General features: G+C 41.1%; 1 protein-coding gene across 1 annotated transcript in view; it reads right to left on the bottom strand.

Moving 5' to 3' along the window:
• Nucleotides 1-17,648, bottom strand: part of LIPM (lipase family member M) — a 26,049-nt gene extending 8,401 nt beyond the window's left edge. The window contains exons 1-4 of the mRNA XM_004020016.6: nucleotides 17,322-17,648; nucleotides 9,544-9,661; nucleotides 1,979-2,177; nucleotides 877-986 (exon numbers count right to left, since the gene is read on the bottom strand). Of these exons, the coding sequence (XP_004020065.4) occupies nucleotides 877-986; nucleotides 1,979-2,177; nucleotides 9,544-9,661; nucleotides 17,322-17,468 (574 nt within the window). The 5' untranslated portion in view covers nucleotides 17,469-17,648. The remainder of the gene's footprint in view (nucleotides 1-876; nucleotides 987-1,978; nucleotides 2,178-9,543; nucleotides 9,662-17,321) is intronic.

Genomic DNA, 17,648 nt, shown 5'->3' with positions numbered 1-17,648 from the left:
CATACATCTTTATAGTGAGAGACATCAAGGATGAAAGATATTTTCTTGTTTATTGATAAAAAGCATGTTCTCTAACATAATGGGTATTGAGATAACAGAGTTTTGCTAGTTTTCTTGGATCTCCAGCTTTTCTGGAGCCCAAATTGGAACACAGTAGCTCAGGTAGGAAAAAAATCCACCTGCAGTGCAGGAGACCCTGGTTCGATTCCTGGGTTGGGAAGATTTGCTGGAGAAGGCATAGGTTACCCATTCCAGTATTCTTGGGCTTCCCTGGTGGCTCAGCTGCTAAAGAATCTGCCTGCAATGTGGGAGACCTGGGTTCAGTCCCTGGGTTGGGAGGATCTCCTAGAGAAGGGAACAGCTACCCACTCCAATATTCTGGCCCGGAGAATTCCATGGACTGTATAGTCCATGGGGTTGCAAAGAGTCAGACACGACTGAGCGACTTCCACACACACTAGTAGAAATGTTCAGTGAACTGGATTCCAGTTCTTATTTCTGCCCATAGACTAGGTCTGGGATATTGGTAAAGTCAGTCTGTGCCTCAGTTTCCATACTTATAAAATAGAGACGAATACCCCAGATTGCAAAGGGACAATCTTTCTAGAGCCTTCGGGAGGAAAATACTATCACAGACAGCCAGAGCATGGCCGTTATATTTGAAATACTCTGTGTCTGTTTCAAAAGCACCTGCATACTCTCTGTCTAAGCTGATATTTGCATGTTGTGGGGCAGGAGGGTGGGCAGGGAGAAATCAGAATCTCACGGCCCTGAAGAAGCCAGATCTGAGAGAAGTGTGTGATGCCTGGCCTGGCTGTGCTCATATACGCTCATATTTCTCCTGAATATACAAACCTGATTTTTTTTGGAACCTACCCATGGTGGTGCCCTGTGAATAGCCGACATAATAAATCTTTTCTTGGCCCGTTTTCTGCAAAATAAAGTTCATGACTGCAGGAAGGTCAAACCTAGCCATCTCATCATAGCTACAAGGGGAAAAGACAAAGTTAAATGAAAAATTATAACCAGAAACAAACAAAAGAAGCCCTCCAGGGTTTACAAACACCCTTGAGTTGTCAGCCCCATCCATCAGCTTGTTACTGTGCTCCTCACAACAGGATGGACTTGTTTCAAACCCATGGTGCGTGGGTGCCTCTGGGATCATGGGCTGTTAGCAAACTGCTGTTTTCGCTGCTGCTGCTGCTAAGTTTCGCTAGATATTATCAAAGAGAAATAACCATCTTAATCAACATTTAGTGAGCACAAGCTCCACCTCCTGGTGGAGGTGTCCTTGTTATTCGACTAGCAGAATAGCATGGGGCCAACCAGATTGTTTTTTTTTTTTTTTTTTTGGCCATGCCAGGCGACCTGCAGGATCTTAGTTCCCCACCAGGGATTAAACCCATACTGCCCTCAGTGGGAGCATGAAGTCTGAACGACGGGACTGCCAGAGAATTCCTATGCAGATTCTTGATATGAAATGTATTAAAGATGCTGCAGGGTCCCTTCTCTGGTGAAATGGATAAACAGCAAGTTGAATATCAACAGATCATTCAAATAAAAACATTAAAAAACTTCTGTAAGAGTGTGAGAGATACAGTAACCAAATTGACGGCCCCTAAGGCTTATTCATTCTCCTTATATCTTTAACATTGCCTGTCCTCATCTTCTTCTGGGGGTGGGAGTCATCACTTAGGGAAGAGTCAGTCCCAGGATATCCGCCTACAAGGAAATGGACCTACGTTTCTCCCATCCCAGTCTCCATCACCTTACCCCACTGGCCATACCAACCTCCTACTTGGGGAACTCAGTTAACTGCCCCTAGAGAATCACTAGTCAACTATGACAACTGGGGGACATAGTGTTGTGATATTGATGGGCCAACCAAAGTAAATTATCCCAATACCAGGAGCTCTAATTCTTTACTCAGTTCTCCCAGATATCCATGCCCACCTTCACTCTCAAGATTTACATATACCTGAAAGCCCAGAACTCATCTTGGTCTATGGAGAGGGTCTTGTGCTTCCGAGACCAAGTGTTTCCTCTGCTGTTTCCCAGCCACACGTCAAAACCAGCATCTGCCAGAATGAAGCCCAGGCTGTTGTTGGGCAGGTTGGAAATCCAGTTGCTAGCATCTCCCAACAGGCCATGCTGCAGTAACACCACAGGTCTGGGACCTACAAAAAAGTGAATTTCAACAGCATGTAATGTTCTGCACCTGCCTTATCCCTTAATGTGTTTGAAGGTTTAAAGTTAGACAGACCTGTGTTCAAACCTCGATTCAGCTGCTTGCTAACTTGATTACCTTGGCCAGTTACTTAACCTTTCTGCCTTGATTTCCTCATGAAGAAAATAGTATTTTTGTTATGATTAAGTAAAATAGTGCACAAGAAGCAGATGGCAGAATGTCTGGCACAGAGAAAGAATCAATAGCGCTTGCCTTCTAATATTGCTTTTGTGTAGTTACCATTATCATTAGACTTGCCTGGGGTCAAAGGATATTGGAAGTGCCCCAGGAAGAACGTATAGTATAACGATTAATTTAATTATATATAATTATAACTATAATATATAAATTAGAAAATAATGTCATTATATTTTGATAAGCTATATTATAAAATTATACATAAATATATGTGCATATTAATATCATAATATCAATAATGTATACTATGGGCTGTAAAGAGTCAGACATGACTTAGTGACTGAGCAATAAAATTAATACACAATTTAAAACTAGGATTATAAAGTATATAAATTATTGAAATACTATTAATATATACACTTATATTAGCTCAGTTCAGTCACTCAGTCGTGTCCAACTCTTTGTGACCCCATGAAATACAGCATGCCAGGCCTCCCTGTCCATCACCAACTCCCGAAGTTCACTCAGACTCACGTCCATTGAGCCTGTGATGCCAGCCAGCCATCTCATCCTCTGTCGTCCTCTTCTCCTCCTGCCCCCAATTCCTCCCAGCATCAAAGTCTTTTCCAATGAATCAACTCTTCGCATGAGGTGGCCAAAGTCCTGGAGTTTCAGCTTTAGCATCATTCCTTCCAAAGAAATACCAGGGCTGATCTCCTTCAGAATGGACTGGTTGTATCTCCTTGCAGTCCAAGGGACTCTCAAGAGTTTTCTCCAACACCACAGTTCAAAAGAATCAGTTCTTCGGTGCTCAGCCTTCTTCACAGTCCAACTCTCACATCCATACATGACCACTGGAAAAACCATAGCCTTGAGTAGATGGACCTTAGTTGGCAAAGTAATGTCTGCTTTTCAATATGCTATCTAGGTTGGTCATAACTTTTCTTCCAAGGAGTAAGCGTCTTTTAATTTCATGGCTGCAGTCACCATCTGCAGTGATTTTGGAGCCCCCAAAAATAAAGTCTGCCACTGTTTCCACTGTTTCCCCATCTATTTGCCATGAAGTGATGGGACCAGATGCCATGATCTTCGTTTTCTGAATGTCGAGCTTTAAGCCAACATTTTCACTCTCCTCTTCCACTTTCATCAAGAGGCTTTTTAGTTCCTCTTCATTTTCTGCCATAAGGGTGGTGTCATCTGCATATCTGAGGTGATTGATATTTCTCCTGGCAATCTTGATTCCCACTTATGCTTCTTCCAGCCCAGCGTTTCTCATGATGTACTCTGCATAGAAGTTAAATAAGCAGGGTGGCAATATCCAGCCTTGACGTACTCCTTTTCCTCTTTGGAACCAGTCGTTGTTCCATGTCCAGTTCTAACTGTTGCTTCCTGGCCTGCATACAGATTTCTCAAGAGGCAGGTTAGGCAGTCTGGTATTCTCATCTCTCTCAGAATTTTCCACAGTTTCTTGTGATCCACACAGTCAAAGGCTTTGGCATAGTCCATAAAGCAGAAATAGATGTTTTTCTAGAACTCTCTTGCTTTTTCCATGATCCAGCGGATGTTGGCAATTTGATCTCTGGTTCCTCTGCCTTTTCTAAAACCAGCTTGAACATCTGGAAGTGTACGGTTCACATATTGTTGAAGCCTGGCTTGGAGAATTTTGAGCATTACTTTACTAGCATGTGAGATGAGTGCAATTGTGCGGTTGTTTGAACATTCTTTGGCATTGCCTTTCTTTGGGATTGGTATGAAAACTGACCTTTTCCAGTCCTGTGGCCACTGCTGAGTTTTCCAAATTTGTTGGCATATTGAGTGCAGCACTTTCACAGCATCATCTTTCAGGATTTGAAATAGCTCAAATGGAATTCCATCACCTCCACTAGCTTTGTTCATAGTGATGCTTTCTAAGGCCCACTTGACTTCACATTCCAGGATGTCTGGCTCTAGATGAGTAATCACACCATTGTGATTATCTGGGTCGTGAAGATCTTTTTGTACAGTTCTTCTGTGTATTCTTGCCACCTCTTCTTAATATCTTCTACTTCTGTTAGGTCCCTACCATTTCTGTCCTTTATCGAGCCCATCTTTGCATGAAATGTTCCCTTGGTATCTCTAATTTCTTGAAGAGATCTCTGGTCTTTCCCATTCTGTTTTTTTCCTCTATTTCTTTGCATTGATCACTGAAGAAGGCTTTCTTATCTCTTCTTGCTATTCTTTGGAACTCTGCATTCAGATGTTTATATCTTTCCTTTTCTCATTTGCTTTTTGCTTCTCTTCTTTTCACAGCTATTTGTAAGGCCTCCCCAGACAGCCATTTTGCTTTTTTGCATTTCTTTTCCATGGGGACGGTCTTGATCCTTGTCTCCTGTGCAATGTCACGAACCTCATTCCATAGTTCATCAGGCTATATATATTTACTATATAAATAATACATAAACATACACTTGTATAATTATAAATATTATGATATTTATACACACACATATGTATACACCCATACACCATACACTTAATGGCTTAATTATTATAGGTCTTTCATATCAAGAGGACTGGCAAGCCAACTTGAAGGAATTTCAACTGTTAAACATGTGAAATTTTTAACATCAAAATAAATAATGATGATATAAATTACATCCCACTGAATAAATTAAAAATGTATGAGTTAACAATGACACCAACAAAAAAATAAACAAGTAATTATGGAAGAAAAAAACTCTTAGTTAACAGCATGTGTGTGAAAGTGTCATTCACTTGTGTCCGACCTTTGTGACTCTCTGGACTGTAGCCTGCCAGGCTCATCTGTTCATGGAATTCTCCAGGCAAGAATACTGAAGTGGGTTGCCATTGATCTTCCTGACCCAGGGATCGAACCCAGGTTTCCTGCATTGCAGGCAGATTCTTTACTGTGTGAGCCACCAGGGAATATGGAAACTTGGATGGTGTTATAAATTCATCCATGGATGCTAAAACTAGTGGGTAAAAGTTTGAAGAGATATAGGATATTTACTTGTCTTGAAAATATCTCCTCACAAATTATTTATGAATTCCAGAGTGAAGAATATGAACTTTATGGTAGAAAAACAGCAGACACCACCTTAGCAAAGTCATCATTGCTGCTAAATATTGCCAAAATGGAAATGCCTGACTTCTTAAAAGATAGTAGCTCTTGTCATTCAGTAAACTGAGTTCTTATCAGTGAACTGAGTCCATACTCAGTCCATATTCAGAGCCTCCATATAAGACAAAGGCCTTTCTAGAGAAAACTCATTCAGCATCTGGGCAGTCTTCATGAATGCCATTTGCCTCATTTTATGCTTCTGGAGAGAGAACTCGAGGGCTGCTACTGCAAGGCCAGGATAAAGGAACTCAGAATTATTTTAGGCTTTCCTTTATGTCTGGTCCTTGAGTTCATCCTCTTAACCTTCAAGGAGATGACCTTAACATGAGGTGATCAAATCAAGGAGAATCAGTGCTCCTCTTTGGAACGCTAAGGACATTTCCCATGATTGAGGCCAGCTTGGTTCTCCTTAGCAGTACGCTTTGTACTTATGGTTCACCTAGTGAATGAATTGGCTTAGAAATGATTTATTTTATTTCAAATATCCCCTTGAGTCATGGGCTTTCATTTAAATTATAGCTAGCAGGTGAGTGTGTAAGGGCTGCTGAAAGATCTATCGTTTCTGAAGACGGCCCAGCCTATGTTACCTCTTGATGTAAATATTTGAAGCTAACAATGATTATTTGAGAAAACAAAATTTAAAAAAGGCTTTTGTCACAAACTTATAGACATCTTTCAGTTGTTTCACTATGAATTTTATCGGCCCTCTTTTTGAAGAGATGGTGAGAAATCCTTCTCCGTCATTGCTGGGAGATTTCTTCCTTGAAGAGGCCAACGGGAGCTGCAGGAACAATATCAGCCACTAGAGGGGAGTATTCTGCACCCGATAGCTCAGTTGGTAAGGAATCCGCCTGCAACGCGGGAGACCTGGATTCCATCTATGGCGTGGGAAGATCCCCTGGAGAAGGAAACGGCCGCCCACCCCAGTATTCTGGCCTGGAGAATTCCATGTACTATGTAGTCCACGGAGTCGCAAAGATTTGGACATGACTGAGTGACTTTCACTTTCACCTTGAACTCCAATTGCCTGGGCAATGAGGGAACAGTCTAAATAAACAGTATTTAAGAAAACAATCTCCATCCCTGAACAGGTGCTGCAGGTAACCCCTTAAGCTTATGAAACGCGGCAGTCTCCTGATTGCTTGGAAGAACTGTGGCTTGCTTTCCCTCTAGGATTCGGGGGGCTTAGTGAAAAAGTTCTTTCCATCTCCAGGCTATTCATTTATTTATAAAATATTCATTCATTCATTCCACATATATTTGGCACCTGCCATGTGCTTGGTACTATTTTAGGCACTGGTTATACCCTTGAATAAAACTGATAAAGTTTCTTGCTGAGTTTACATCCTGGTTGGAAGAGACAGTTAATAAACAAACGAGGAAATATCTATCATATCAATGGTGTTAAGGGCTATAAGGAAAAGTAATCAGGATAAAGGGCCAGATCTCCATAGTTGGCAAGGGTTTGTTATTTTGAACAGACTGGTTAGGAAGAACATGGCAAAAGAGCTGAAAGAGAGAGGCCAGAGAAAACTGCATGGGTATCTGATGGAACTGCGGTCCAGAGAGAGAACTGTAAGTTCAAAAGCACTGACGTAAGGGCATGCTGGACATATATAAAGCACAGCTATTTACCTGGTGTGAAAAAAAGCTGCACATTCCCACCAACAGTGCAAAAGAGTTCCCTTTTCGCCACACCCTCCCCAGTAGAAAACCATAGTTTAAAAGGACACGTGTACCCCAAAATTCATTGAAGTACTGTTTACAATAGCCAGGATGTGGAGGCAACCCAAATGTCCATCAAGAGAGGAATGGATAGAGATGGTGTGGTATATATACACAATAGAATATTAGTCATAAAAAGAAACAAAATTGGGCCATTTGTTGAGATGTGGATGGACCTAGAGTCTGTCATGCAGAGTGAAGTAAGTCAGAGAAAATCAAATATCATATAACAATGTACATATGTGGGCTTCCCTTGTGGCTCAGCTGGTAAAGAATCTGCTATATGGGAGACCTGGGTTCAATCTCTTGGAAAGATCCCCTGGAGAAGGGAAAGGCTACCCACTCCATTATTCTGGCTTGGAGAATTCCATAGTCCATGGGGTCACAAAGAATCAGACAGGACTGAGAGACTCACTTCACAATGCATATATGTGGGATCTAGGAAAATGGTACAGATATATCTATTTGCAGGTCAGGAATAGAGAGAGATACAGACTTAGAGAATTGATACTTGGACATGGGGGAGGGGGAAGGAGGGGTGGGATGAATTTTGAGATTAGGCTTGATATATACACACTGTGCTGTGTGCTGTGCTTAGCTGCTCAGTCGTGTTCGACTCTGTGTGACCCCATGGACTTAGCTCGCCAGGCTCCCACCATGTGTAAAATAGATAGCTAGTGGGAACCCGCTTTATAGTACAGGGAGCTCAGCTTGGTGCTCCGTGATGACCTAGGAGAGGTGGGATTGGGGTAGGGAGGAAGGGAAGTCCAAGAGGGTGGGGATGTATGTATACATCAAGCTGATTCACTTCCTTGTACAGCAGAAAGTAACAACATTATAAAATAATTATACTCCAAAGAAAAAAATAAAATAAAATGAAAATATATTGTTTGAAAAAGCTGTACAAATGTAAATTAGAGTAAAATAGAACCCTGAAGCTTCTTTATACCAAAGCCAAATAGCATTCATTCAGCATTTTCTGGTCCTAGTTAAGAGAGGAATCTTAATTTGAGTGCAGGTTTTCCAACATACTAGCAAGTACTAGCAGAGATTCTCGAGGTAATTTAACCTCTGTGAGTGGCAGTTTCTTCAGATTATTATGAAAGCTAAATGGCATTAATGTAAATGAATTTAGCATTGTACCTGGTATATGAAAGAAGACAGTAAGAAATTAAATTATCTGTACTAAGGCAATGGCACCCCACTCCAGTACTCTTGCCTGGAAAATCCTATGGATGGAGGAGCCTGGTAGGCTGCAGTCCATGGGGTCGCTAAGAGTTGGATATGACTGAGCAACTTCACTTTCACTTTTCACTTTCATGCATTGGAGAAGGAGATGGCAACCCACTCCAGTGTTCTTGCCTGGAGAATCCCAGATATGGGGGAGCCTGGTGGGCTGCCATCTATGGGGTTGCATAGAGTCGGACACGACTGAAGTGACTTAGCAGCAGCAGCACTCATGACAGATAATGTAGTTGCTGCTGTAAATATAGCTCTAGCCTTTTAAAAGGAATAGAGCCAAATGTAGCTGAAGGATGGGTACACTTTAATTAGTAATGAAAGTGAATTTCTTAAAAGCCAACAGTGGCTGAAAATCATTATTTAAAAAAAGGGATTGTAAGAGCAATGGAAACATGCACCAAAACCTTAAAATATACATATAGTGCTCAGTTCTTTAAAAGACTAGTGAAAAGCTAAGCAACATCTGAAATATTTACAGGATACTTATAAGACTATCTGGATGGGAAATATATGTGCTAGGGTGGATATCAGATGCCATGTTGGAGTTTATATTCTTTGTGAGCAAGGTTTGCAGTGATCTATTTAAGAGATCATCAGGGGATATTCTAGAATATCTATATAGGAGGGATTGGGGGGAATGAATTAATTACTAGAAGGGATAAAAAATAAGCTTTTCTTGAAGGTGTTTTTTGAAAAGCAAATGCTGTGTTTAGAGACTTCCCTAGTGGTCCAGTGGTTAAGAATTCCCCCTCCAATGCAGGGGATGTGGATTCAATCCCTGGTCAGGGAACTAAGATCCCACACGCTGAGGGGCAACTAAACCTGTGTGCTGCAAGTAGAGAAAGCCTGTGTGCTCAGCACAGCCAAACACAACAACAACAACCACAACCATACCTCACTGTTTATTCGAGATACTTGGGAGTGGGACGGTGGTGATGGGAATTAAGAAGGAGCTGAAGCCACCTTCTGGCTGGCATAATGGGCCCAGTCTGCACCAAAATTCCATGTTTCTTTCTACATACTCATATCACAAGGAATTCTTTACTGTAGGGAAGACTGCGATGTTGGGATAATATAGGGGAAATCATACCTGTCTTCTTAAGTTGCACGAGGCCTTGAGGAATCCTGTTAACAGAAAGGATATATCCATCTTCTGTTAAGACTTCATACTCCTCACAAGGATAACCTTTATGTTGGATGATTTCACTCTACAGAAAAAGCAAAAAAAAATTTTTTTTTAGTTCAGTTCTGTATGGTTATGTTCTCAATGATTATAAAGTAAAAAGTAGATTTCTTGAGCATGGAAGAAATAGACAAGAAATTCCTTGCTTCTCACTAGCTAATTAGGTTATTGTTGTTTTTTTTTTTTTTTTAAAAAAAGTAAACCCTCTCCAGTTCTCATTTTCTTTATCTTTAATGTGGAAATCTCTAGCCTTTCCCATTCTGTTGTTTTCCTCTATTTCTTTGCATTGATCACTGAGGAAGGCTTTCTTATTTCTTCTTGCTATTCTATGGAACTCAGCATTCAGATGCTTATATCTTTACTTTTCTCCTTTGCTTTTCACTTCTCTTCTTTTCAGAGCTATTTGTAAGGCCTCCTCAGACAGACATTTTGCTTTTTTGCATTTCTTTTCCATGGGGATGGTCTTGATCCCTGTCTCCTGTACAATGTCACGAACCTCCATCCATAGTTCATCAGGCACTCTATCTATCAGACCTAGTCCCTTAAATCTATTTCTCACTTCCACTGTATAATCATAAGGGATTTTATTTAGGTCATACCTGAATAGGCGAGTAGTTTTCCCTACTTTCTTCAATTTGAGTCTGAATTTGGTAATAAGGAGTTCATGATCTGAGCCACAGTCAGCTCCTGGTTTTGTTTTTGTTGACTATATAGAGCTTCTCCATCTTTGGCTGCAAAGAGTATAATCAATCTGATTTTGGTGTTGACCATCTGGTGATGTCCATGTGTAGAGTCTTCTCTTGTGTTGTTGGAAGAGGGTGTTTGCTATGACCAGTGCATTTTCTTGGCAAAACTCTATTAGTCTTTTCCCTGCTTCATTCTGTATTCCAAGGCCAAATTTGCCTGTTACTCCAGGTGTTTCTTGACTTCCTACTTTTGCATTCCAGTCCCCTATAATGAAAAGGACATCTTTTTTGGGTGTTAGTTCTAAAAGGTCTTGTAGGTTTTCATAGAACCGTTCAACTTCAGCTTCTTCAGCGTTACTGGTTGGGGCATAGATCCCACCCATGATAAGGTCATGTGGAGAGACCTGACGAGCAAGGTGAATCAGGTCTTGAGGGGTCCTCTGCCTGAGCATCTACCCCAAAACCAAAATCTGTCTGTTTACTGTCTGCTATACTATACTCTTCTGACATTACAGGGAGCTATCCCCGACCACCTTTCTCTGGAAAAAGTTAACTTAGGGCTCCAACTGGTCTCCTGCATATGAAAGGAATGTTTCAGCTCAAATCCCTCTGATGGCTCTCTAACTTGCCTGACAGTTGGAAACTTTTACAACTTGTGATTGTTTACAGCCCCCAACCGTGAGAGGCATGAAGCTTAAAACATCTTAAAGATATAGAGCCTTTTAGAGCTAAGAATTAGTTTGGTGAAGGGTTTCTTTGTTGAGTTAATGTCTGCTGCCAGGCCTCCATATACTTTATCTTTTAGGCACCTGAAGGATATTAATCAATGTAATTGGGATATAGAAAAAGGGATACAGTAGTTTTGATGTTAGCAACACTAGACTTTTGAGCTAATGAACTTTCTCTTTGTTATAAATCACTGTACTCCTCTTTCTTCCTTATAAATTGTTGTGTCCTTGCTATGTAAGAATGTAACTTTATTTAGTGCTTTCTGAGAGTGGCACCAGACTTTGGGAAGAACAACACTATTAAGGCAAATAATTTCTCTGGTTAACAGGCCCTTATCAGAGAAGGGTTGTAAAATGTTAATTGGCCTTCTGGCCGGAAGATGATGTAAATCACCTAAGACTTGTGTATATAGCTAGGTATGCAGAGAGAAAGCCTGGTCTCAATAAGAGTCAGGGCTGCTGATGCTGCATAATTTTGTATTATCCATTGATCTCTATGTACAACCAAAAGTATAAAAAGCTTTCCCGGACAATAAAGGATGGGCAAGTCACTGGAAAGACTGGTTTCCTCCATGTCGAATCTCTCTCTCTCTCTTTCTCCCTCTCCCTCACTCTCTTTTTCAGGCTGAATTCCCATCTGGGGCGTGGAGTCTCTCCGAGTTTACTTACTTGCCCTGGCTTCTAAGACATACGCGAGCGGGAGCCCAAGGTGGGGCACCCTCCACTATTCAAGTGGGCGCTGGTGGCCTAACGTAGATGGTGCAAGTTCCTTGTCTTGGAACTTTATTTGTTTTCCACGTAAACCAAGTTATTCAGACTCTTTTCTCCACTAATTTTCCCACTATACTATTTTTTCTAATCTCTCTTTATATTTCTAAATAAGTAAGTTTTTCCTTGCCACGCCGTCCCCCTTTCGAATTACCCTGGATCCACCGGGGCTGGACCCTGGCAGGGCATAGATTTGGACTACCATGATATTGAATGGTTTGCCTTGGAGACGAACAGAGATCATTCTGTCGTTTTTGAGACTGCATCCAAGTACTGCATTTCAGACTCTTTTGTTGACCATGATGGCTACTCCATTTCTTCTGAGGGATTCCTGCCCGCAGTAGTAGATATAATGTCCATCTGAGTTAAATTCACCCATTCAAGTCCATTTTAGTTCACTGAGTCCTAGAATGTCGACATTCACTCTTGCCATCTCTTGTTTGGCCACTTCCAATTTGCCTTGATTCATGGACCTGACATTCCAGGTTCCTATGCAATATTGCTCTTTACAGCATTGGACCTTGCTTCTATCACCAGTCACACCCACAGCTGGGTATTGTTTTTGCTTTGGCTCCATCCCTTCATTCTTTCTGGAGTTATTTCTCCACTGATCTCCAGTAGCATATTGGCCAGCTACAAACCCTTTTCCTACTGTTCATGGGTTTCTCAAGGCAAGAATACTGAAGTGGTTTGCCATTTCCTTCTCCAGTGGATCACATTCTGTCAGACCTCTCCACCATGACCATCCCATTTTGGGTGGCCCCACGGGCATGGCTTAGTTTCATTGAGTTAGACAAGGCTGTGGTTCTAGTGTGATTAGATTGACTAGTTTTCTGTGAGTATGGTTTCAGTGTGTCTGCCCTCTGATGCCCTCTTGCAACACCTACCCTCTTACCTACCGTCTTGTATGGTATGGACCTAACAGAAGCAGAAGATATTAAGAAGAGGTGGCAAGAATACACGGAAGAACTGTACAAAAAAGATCTTCACGACCCAGGTAATCATGATGGTGTGATCACTCACCTAGCGCCAGACATCCTGATGTGAAGTCAAGTGGGCCTTAGAAAACATCACTACAAACAAAGCTAGTGGAGGTGATGGAATTCCATTTGAGCTATTTCAAATCCTGAAAGATGATGCTGTGAAAGTGCTGCACTCAATATGCCAACAAATTTGGAAAACTCAGCAGTGGCCACAGGACTGGAAAAGGTCAGTTTTCATTCCAATCTCAAAGAAAGGCAATGCCAAATAATGCTCAAACTACCGCACAATTGCACTCATCTCATATGCTAGTAAAGTAACACTCAAAATTCTCCAAGCCAGGCTTCAGCAATACGTGAACTGTGAACTCCCTGATGTTCAAGCTGGTTTTAGAAAAGGCAGAGGAACCAGAGATCAAGTTGCCAACATCTGTTGGATCATGGAAAAAGCAAGAGAGTTCCAGAAAAACATCTCTTTCTGCTTTATTGACTATGCCAAAGCCTTTGTGTGGATCACAATCAACTGTGGAAAATTCTTCAAGAGATGGGAATACTAGACAACCTGACTTGCCTCTTGAGAAATCTGTATGCAGGTCAGGAAGCAACAGTTAGAAGTGGACATGGGACAACAGACTGGTTCCAAATAGGAAAAGGAGTTCGTCAAGGCTGTATATTGTCACCCTGTTTATTTAACTTCTATGCAGAGTGCATCCTTAGAAATGATGGGCTGGAAGAAGCATAAGTGGGAATCAAGATTGCTAGGAGAAATATCAATAACCTCAGATATACAGACGACACCACCCTTATGGCAGAAAGTGAAGAGGAACTAATAAGCCTCTTGATGAAAGTGAAAGGAGAGGGAAAATGTTGGCTTAAAACTCAACATTCAGAAAATTAAGATCATGGCATCTGGTCCCATCACTTCATGGGAAATAGATGGGAAACAGTGGAAACAGTGTCTGACTTTATTTTTTTGGGCTCCAAAATCACTGCAGATGGTGACTGCAGCCATGAAATTAAAAGATGCTTACTCCTTGGAAGAAAAGTTATGACCAACCTAGATAGCATATTGAAAAGCAGAGACTACTTTGTCAACAAAGGTCTGTCTAGTCAAGGCTATGGTTTCTCCAGTGGTCATGTATGGATGTGAGAGTTGGACTGTGAAGAAAGCTGAGTGCCGGAGAATTGATGCTTTTGAACTGTGGTGTTGGAGAAGACTCTTGAGAGTCCCTTGGACTGCAAGGAGATCCAACCAGTCCATTCTGAAGGAGATCAGCCCTGGGATTTCTTTGGAAAGAATGATGCTAAAGTGAAACTCCAATACTTTGGCCACCTCATGCGAAGAGTTGACTCATTGGAAAATACTCTGATGCTGGGAGGGATTGGGGACAGGAGGAGAAGGGGACAACAGAGGATAAGATGGCTAGATGGCATTACAGACTCAATGGATGTGAGTCTGAGTGAACTCTGGGAGTTGGTGATGGACAGGGAGGCCTAGCGTGCTGCAATTCATGGAGTCGCAAAGTCTGGGACACGACTGAGCAACTGAACTGAACTGAATGTGGAGATAGAACTAGAAGGATAGTTTTTAAAGTGTAGCCTTGAGCCAAGAGCATAGCATCACTTGGACAATTGGTAGAAACACAAAATGATCAGTTTCCAGTCAAACCTATTGAATTGGAAACTCCGAGGATAGGGTCCAGTAATTTGGGTCTTAGCAAGTCTCTTAGGAAATTCTGATGCACTCTAACATTTGAGAACCACTGGACAAGAACACTTATTCCAAAACTTGAGCATATGTCAGAAACATTGGGGGCACTTAAATATTCCTGAGTCACTTCAGGTTAGGAAATAGGTAATTCCAATGCATTGGTAGAATATAAAGCTGCACTCAATATGCCAACAGACTATAAAGCTGCCAAATCTCCTAAGTATTTGAGAAGGAGGGAATTATTCCTATTAGCTGCTGGTTTTAAAGGAACAGGAGAGGAGAAAGCTAGGTGCAAAGTGGCCAGTGTAGTATATAAGATAAAAGGGCATCGGAGTTAAGGAAAAGGCTGTGGGGTCCCAACGCTTGAGTTTTAAAATCCTGACTCTTGCACTAATACATAAACTGTGTGGTCTTAGGAAATTTAGTTAACCTGTCCCTATTGCTCAGGTTATTTGTTCATAAATTAGGTACACCAATAGTTTATTTTGGCTTCCCGGGTGCCTCGGTGATAAAGAATCTGCCTGCAGTGCAGGAGATGCAGATTTGATCCCTGAGTCAGGAAGATATCCCCTAGTGGAGGAAATGGAAATCCACTCCATTTTCTTGCTGGGACAATCCCATGGATAGAGGAGCCTAGAAGGCTACAGCCTGTAGGATCTCAAAGACACATGAGCACCCACACATGCTTTTGCAATAGTTTGCATTCTGTGGGATTACTGCAAAGAATGTAAAAAGATAATTCACATATGACACCAACAAGATTGACTGGTACATAGTAGGGACTTAACGAGCATTAGCTACTACTGTAATTAAAAATCTCTCCTACCCCTTCAAGTAACTCCTACTCATCTTTCAGAATTCAGGTTAAGAAATCTTTCTTCAGAAAAACGTTCTTAATTTCTCTATTTTATATTTTCTTTTTGATTTCACTGCTCTTGTGGTTGATAATTGAGTGTCTGTCTTCTCTGCTGGATTGTTAACTCCATGAACTCAGGGCTTTGATATGCTTAGATCTCTCTAACTTTGGTGCCTAGCCCAGTATTGAGGCCTAACAGGTGCTCAATTAACACTAGCTGGAAGAATACTTGAGTGAGGCAAGTTGTATACCAAAATATAGGATAAATTATATCCTTATGAATTAGTGTGTGTATATGCTCAGACACTTAGTCATGACCCATTATTTACAACCCTATGAACTGTAGCCTGCCAGGCTCCTCTGTCCAAGACATTTTCCAGGCAAGAACACTGGAGTGGGTAGCCATTTCCTTCTCCAGGGGATCTTTCCGATACAGGAATTGAGCCTGTGTTACAGTGTCTTCTGCATTGACAGGCATATTGTTTACCACTGAGCCAGATCTTTGGGAGACATCCTTCTGGCCCTTAGAAGTTCCCATACAGATTCTTCTGGGTTGTTGAGTGAAGAGAATCTCTTTAGTTGTAGATATAGCCAATCTCCCTGGGCCTCACCCACTGGGTGTGCCCAGCACCTACACAACACTCAGGCTTCAGGAGCCCTAAGACTAAAATCCATTAAATTGGACTCTGCATAGAGAATTGTACATGGAGAGTCAAAGTAAGATAGAAAATCCTTATAATCTCTCATATAAATTAAGTGAAGTAGAATAGAAGTGCTGCAGAGTACTAATTTATATGGCTTCCCCGACGGCTCAGTGGTAAAGAATCCATCTGCAATGTACCAAATGGGAGTTTGACCCCTAGGTGGGGACGGCCCCCTGGAGAAGGAAATGGCAACCCATTCCCAGTATTTGCATGTGTGTAGATTCAGAATATTTCAAAAGCCTATTTAGAGTTTTAGAATTCATTCAAGGAAGTTTCTGTAAAAAGCATCTTAAATCTGTATAAAGGTATATTAAGTCTATGATAAAGCTATGGAGCATGAACATTACAGAGAATCACCTTATTCAGCTGGAGGCAGCCTCTTCTTCCCTGGGAGGATTTGTTGCACAGTGGTTACAATTATAAGTTGTGTGTTCAGGCAGGCCTAGATTTGAATTCTAGTTCTACCACCTACCAGGGATGTGGCCTGATTTGAGTTGCTTAACTTCTTTCATCTCAGTTCTTTGATTTGGTCATATCTATAGCATACGACAGTGAAGATGAAATAATATCTTTTCAGCTTTCATCACAATGTCTGCTGTGGGATAAGTATTACTATATCATGAATGTTATTAAAATTCAGCTAAGAATGTGAGCAGAAGCCAAAAAAACATTCTGTGAGCTGTCTAGAGAGGTCACATCATTCATGAATTTTACTGACAGGAAGGCCTCTCTATCATTTATAATGGTCCTTTTATTGCCAGTCAACAGATTTACCAGTTCAAACTAGGATTAAATAGATTAGAATGGCACAAAATGTTGCTAAAAGGGGCTGTCCTGAGAGTAAGAAAGGAGGTATAACATCTTTCTAATATTGGAAAAAGTAGAAGAGGAATACAATTAGCACAGATGATATGGAAATAATCATAGCTCTGAGCTTGACCCAAGACACTGCAATCATTTAACTGTTCATAGGATGAAGCTAAGAATTCAAGAAAAAGTTAAATTGTGTTTGAAGCTCAAAGGGATTATTATTTGCCTGAATTTACTGAAACTGTTCGAGGTGAAGCCACATCCACTCACACCCAGCTTAGTGTTTTCTTTTCAGGACAATATATTCATTTAAAACTATGCTCAACTTGCAAAAATCACCACCACATATAAATATGATATATAATGCAGATAATACACAGTCGTAAGCAACAAGCATGTAAGGTACTTCCTTTCCCCCCAGAGCTGGAAAATCCCAACTTACAATATTCATGAATGCTTCTGGGTCCACAGTGATAGTCGGCATAGGTCCTGAATTCACATTTCTCTGGAACAAATGCGCCACCAGGATCAGAAGCCACATCTCGTTTCTGTATGAAACAATCCATTCTCTTGACAAGATTTTTGGCATGTTCCAACACCTGCATTTATCTCTTCCTGGTAATATAACAACTGATTCTAAAGTCAGAAGAACCTCTAGGTTTAAAAACTCTTTCACATGTTGGCCAGCTATAAGTTCTTCTCCGAATTCCAAAGCATATTAAATAAGCTTGGTTGGTAGTAACGAAGGAACATAAAGTAGAATGGAAAC

This window comes from Ovis aries, chromosome 22 (assembly GCF_016772045.2).
Source record: "Ovis aries strain OAR_USU_Benz2616 breed Rambouillet chromosome 22, ARS-UI_Ramb_v3.0, whole genome shotgun sequence".
Classification (NCBI taxonomy): Eukaryota; Metazoa; Chordata; class Mammalia; order Artiodactyla; family Bovidae; genus Ovis; species Ovis aries.
The sequence above is the reverse complement of the archived record's forward strand: the minus strand, read 5'-3'. Positions and strand labels throughout refer to the sequence as shown.